The following is a 4868-nucleotide window of genomic DNA, read 5'->3' on the forward strand; positions in this document are numbered from 1 at the left end:
ATTCTAGGCACTCTATTCCACCCCTACCTTTATGGTCGTCCCTTCAAGATAGTGACGGACCATCACGCGCTCTGTTGGTTGGCAAGCCTGCGCGACCCTTCAGGACGGCTAGCACGGTGGAGCTTGCGGCTGCAGGAATTTGATGTCACCGTCGTCCATAAGTCCGGCCGTAAGCATGAAGACGCTGACACACTGTCACGCGCACCCCTTCATGTCGTCAGTCAGGAAGCAGAGGAAGACTGAGACTTCCTGGGCACTGTTAGCACATCAGACTTGAGCAAACGGCAGCGAGATGATGCAGAGATTCGTCCTATCAGTGATCACTTAGAGGGCCAGGGCGCTTTCATACCACGTCATTTATCCCGCTCGTTGACGTCGTTATGCCTGCGAGACGGTGTGCTGTACAAGAGGAATGCTCGTTCGAACAACCGTGCTTACCTCCTGGTGGTTCCTCGAGACATGCGAGACGACGTCCTCTTCGCTTGCCATGACGAACCCACATCTAGTCATCTGGGCTACTCAAGGACACTTGCCAGAGTGAGCGAGAGGTACTATTGGCCAGGACTTTCAGCAAGCGTCAAGAAGTACGTCAAGAGCTGTCGAGAATGTCAGCGCCGAAAGCAACCGTCTGTTGAGCCAGCTGGTTTGCTTCAGCCCATCAAAGCACCCTGCACGCCGTTCGACCAAGTCGGCATGGACATTCTCGGGCCATTTCTCCTGTATGCGGAGAGCAACAAATGGGTGATAGTCGCGACCGACTATTTGACACGCTACGCTGAGACGCAGGCGATCCCACGACCCACTGCTTCTGAGGTAGCACAATTTTTCATGCGCCACATCGTGTTACGACCAAGGAAGATATAAAAACTTGCTGGAGTGGAAGCGACGCCCGTCAGGTGACGCCAGCGGCAGCCATCTTGCCGGAGGCAGAAAGCGCGCTGCCGGTGTGTCGCCGCCACGCTTCGTTGCTGGTGCACGCTGTTCTCTTCAAAGTTTTCAATGAGTGCAAGTCTTGCTCTTGGATAATGGTTACCTCCTGCGTTGCCTACGGATGCACAGACAGGCTGAAGAAAGGTTCTGGCCTCACATGCACAAACAGGCTGAAGAAAGGTTCTGGCCTCACATTTCACCTGTAAGTACATGAAATTTAGCGTGTTCTACTCGCGGTCATTTCAGCCGCATTGTAGTTGCTTGCAGGCCCGCGCATGAAAGAGCAGCAAAATGGCATTGTGTCTACGTGTGCCGCAGTTGATTGTCGTATATTTCTTGACAGGTTTCCAAAGAATTCAGAAGTTCGGAGTCTTTGGGAGCGGGCAGTTCGCCGTGAAGGGTGGCGCGCTAAGGATTGAGACCGCCTGTGCTCTGTATATTTCAGTCCTGAGTGCTTTGACCGCACTGGGCAAACGACGCGACTGCGCTTGGGAAGTGTGCCCACGTCGTTTCCAGCTTTTCCGCCTCATCTGCAGAAACCTGTGAGTATTACTGCCATCGTTGGACGAGAAGCGTAATGTTTAGCGTGCATAACGCTTGTGGCGTTACGGCCGCTACATAATACTTGTTCCACGAAATGTTGTTGCGAGTATACGTGGCATTGATTGCGTGCCGAGAATTGGCGGTACTGTGGAGGAGTAGCTGTAGTTTTAGCATATCGTTACCGTGTTTGCGTTACCGTTTACCGCATTACCGGACGCCGCCGGCGAAGGTGAAGTTACCGGTAATGGTAACTGCTTCACCTTCGCCTTAACTGGTGATCAAGATACATATTTATTTATTTATTACTGCTGACCTGTTTACCAGGTCTTAAGCAGGAATGGGCATGCAGCAATGTTTACTACAAAAACATTATTGACATCCACAGCATACTGACAGTGGTTACAATTCAATACTTGAAGGCACATCCGGCGAATGGAAAGTATTACCAGAGCGGGTGCATGTCCTTTTTGCTGGCATACAATGTCTCGTGCACGATTATGAAAAAGCTTGTTACTTAATACATTTATTATTTCTTCAAAGAAAATGTGTAGCTTAATTGTACCCACATTATACGTGTGAGGTTTCATTTAGTTTTTGCGCTTGCTGCCTTTTTAGCTCGTCTGAGAAAACGTATGCTTTCAAACCCAGGTCAAACGGAAGCGTCCCGACCCCAAGTCTCGAGATTTCCCGGCCCCGCCTGGTCGTGAGTGTTCTGGGTTGTGCGACCTGCCTGGAGCTGAAAATTTTCCTGAAGACTCGTCAACCAAACAGTTCTACAAAGACAAGGTCTTTTCCTCACAAGAATAGATAACCCAGTTGAAGAAGAAGGTCAAAACACTGCAACAAACTATACGAAGGCTGGTCAAGAGAAATGAAAGCGCCCAAGAAATCATCAAAGAAATCAGAGAGCAAAAACTCTTGTCAGAAGAAGGCTCACATGTGTTTTCATCTGTTTTCTCGGATGACATTCAGCAACTACTTTGCAGGGTGGGCAATGAGCAGAAGGGCAAGTACCCACCTGAGCTGCGAGCATTTGCACTGACTTTGCATTTTTACAGTCCAGCCGCGTACGAGTATGTACGATCCAAGTTCAACGAAGCCCTCCCATCCCAGCGAACACTTAGGGGCTGGTACAAGTCGATTCAAGAAGCTCCTGGCTTCACAGCCGAAGCATTTGCTTTCCTTGAGAAGTTTGCGGAAGCACGTGATGAACCCTTCTACTGCGCTCTAATTGTAGACGACATGGCCATCAGGAAACACGTAGAGCTAGTTGGAGATAAGGTAGTAGGGTATGTTGACTTTGGAACTGGGCTTGACGATGATGGTCTTCCTGAAGCTGCAAATGCGTGTGTCTTCATGATCGTTGGAATCAACGTCAGATTTAAGATGCCAGTTGGATACTTCTTAATAGACTCACTCACAGGAGCAGAGAGGGCCGAGGTGGCCAAACAGTGCATTGAGAAGCTTGCGTTGGTGAAGGCTGAAGTAGTCTCTCTCACATTTGACGGAGCCTCGTCGAATTTCACTATGGCCAGGTGTTTAGGTGCTCAACTTCGTGTTGACTGTGAGCAAATTTCTTCAAGCTTTGTGAACCCAGCTGACGATTCTAAGAATGTTTACATTATCCTAGACGCCTGCCACATGATTAAGCTTATCCGTAATTCCTTGGCGAACTTAAGCTACATTGTTGATGCTGAAGGAAAGCACATAAAGTGGGCCTACATAGTGGCATTGGAGGCATTGCAGCGTTCCGAAGGGCTGCGGCTGGGCAACAAACTCACGAAAGTCCACGTGCAATGGGAAAAACAAAAGATGAAGGTGCGATATGCTGCGCAAGCATTGAGTTCCTCTGTGGCCGACGCCTTGGACTTCTGTGAAAATGTGCTGAAGCTACCCCAGTACCGGGGCGCCAGTGCAACATCGAAGTTCGTGAGGGTCTTCGATCACCTGTTCGACCTTTTTAATTCTAGGAACCCTTTTGCAAGGTCGTACAAGGCTCCTCTGCGGAAGCAGAATGAAGCCTGCTGGAAGCCATTCTTTGCCTACACCCAAGCGTATATAAAGGGATTGAGAGATCCGGCTGGGCGGCCAGTTTTAGAAGGCTTGAAAAAAACTGGTTTTGTGGGCTTCTTAATCTGCATGGCGAGCACTGAAAAAATGTTCGACGAGCTTGTTGGCCAGGGTAAGCTGAAGTACTTGTTGACGCACAAACTGAGTCAGGATCACGCTACTTCTTCGGATCTGTTCGTGGCCGAGGTGGGTATAACAACAACCCAACCGCTGCTCAGTTCATGGCAGCATACAAGCGTTTGCTGGTGCAAACAGAAGTGACGTCTTCTAGCTCGGGAAACTGCACCAAAGACATGGTTTCCATCCTGAATGCCACTACTGTTGTCGCCCAGGTAGACGCAACAAGTGCGCTCACAGACATGCGCAGGTCGTCGATCTTGGAGCCTCACGATGACCACGACTACACGCACCCTGAAAACCTTTCTGCCGTAGTTGTTGCGGTGGTGCCTTATATCGCAGGCTTCGTTGTACGCCAAGTGTGCAAGACAACAACATGCGAAGAGTGCATTGCAGCCCTGTACTCAGATGAGCTAGTTCCCCTAGTTGAGCAGAAAAACAGAGGTGGGCTTGTGTCCCCGTCCAAGGATGTCATTGGCTTGTGTGAAGCCGTTGAAAAGGGGCTGCGACGGCTACAGATTGAGTGTGGAACACTTCATGCCGTTAACTCCCAGTCAAAGCATCTCGTTTTGGAAGTGCTACGACTGTCTGTAGAGGAAAAATGGTTTCAGAAGCTAGAGCAGCACATTCTTGACCTTGATCCCCTCGACAATCATATCTACAACATGTGCAAAAAAGTTGCGGAGCTGTATGTGAAAATCCGCATCCACCATATGACAAAAGAAAGAAACCGCGAGATCATCAAGGACAGGGTCAGGCCAGTTCTTTCAAGAATGATCATTTTCAAACATCAGTGAGTCTCCCCGCACTGCTCGTTTCGGCTATACTGTTCGCATATATTTTTAATGTTTGTGTGATTGTGTTTTTTCTGCCATTTTCGAGTTTCTCAAAGCGTTATCGTAGGCCATTTCGCCACCAAAAAAGCAAAGAATAAATGCTTACAACCTGACACAACTGTTTTTATTGCTTTGAAGACGCGAGAAACTGCACCTGCTGCTTAGATAAGCGCGAGCGCAGCTGTACTCGGCTGTTTCTTGCCTCTGCCAAGATGGCCGCCGGCGGCTCGGCGCGGCTTCACCCCCTCCCATGAGTAAGCATAGGCGGCTTCCACTCCAGCAGGTTTTTATATCCTCCTTGGTTACGACACGGTGCTCCTTCCAGTATAATAACGGACAAATGGACAGCATTCACGGCGCAGCTTACGGACG

General features: G+C 49.4%; 1 protein-coding gene across 1 annotated transcript; it reads left to right on the forward strand.

Moving 5' to 3' along the window:
- The first annotated feature begins 3710 nt into the window (after positions 1–3710).
- LOC142783971 (uncharacterized) lies at positions 3711–4587 on the forward strand. Its single transcript, XM_075882591.1, has one exon. The coding sequence runs from the start codon at positions 3765–3767 to the stop codon at positions 4455–4457; it is 693 nt and encodes a 230-aa protein (XP_075738706.1). The 5' UTR covers positions 3711–3764; the 3' UTR covers positions 4458–4587.
- The last annotated feature ends 281 nt before the right edge of the window (positions 4588–4868 follow it).

The sequence above is a fragment of the Rhipicephalus microplus genome, unplaced genomic scaffold (genome assembly GCF_043290135.1).
Source record: "Rhipicephalus microplus isolate Deutch F79 unplaced genomic scaffold, USDA_Rmic scaffold_13, whole genome shotgun sequence".
NCBI classification, from domain to species: Eukaryota; Metazoa; Arthropoda; class Arachnida; order Ixodida; family Ixodidae; genus Rhipicephalus; species Rhipicephalus microplus.

What these genes read in the sequence shown, in the direction of transcription:
- LOC142783971 (XM_075882591.1), top strand. Translation starts at nt 3,765, where the DNA reads ATGGCAGCATACAAGCGTTTGCTGGTGCAAACAGAAGTGACGTCTTCT.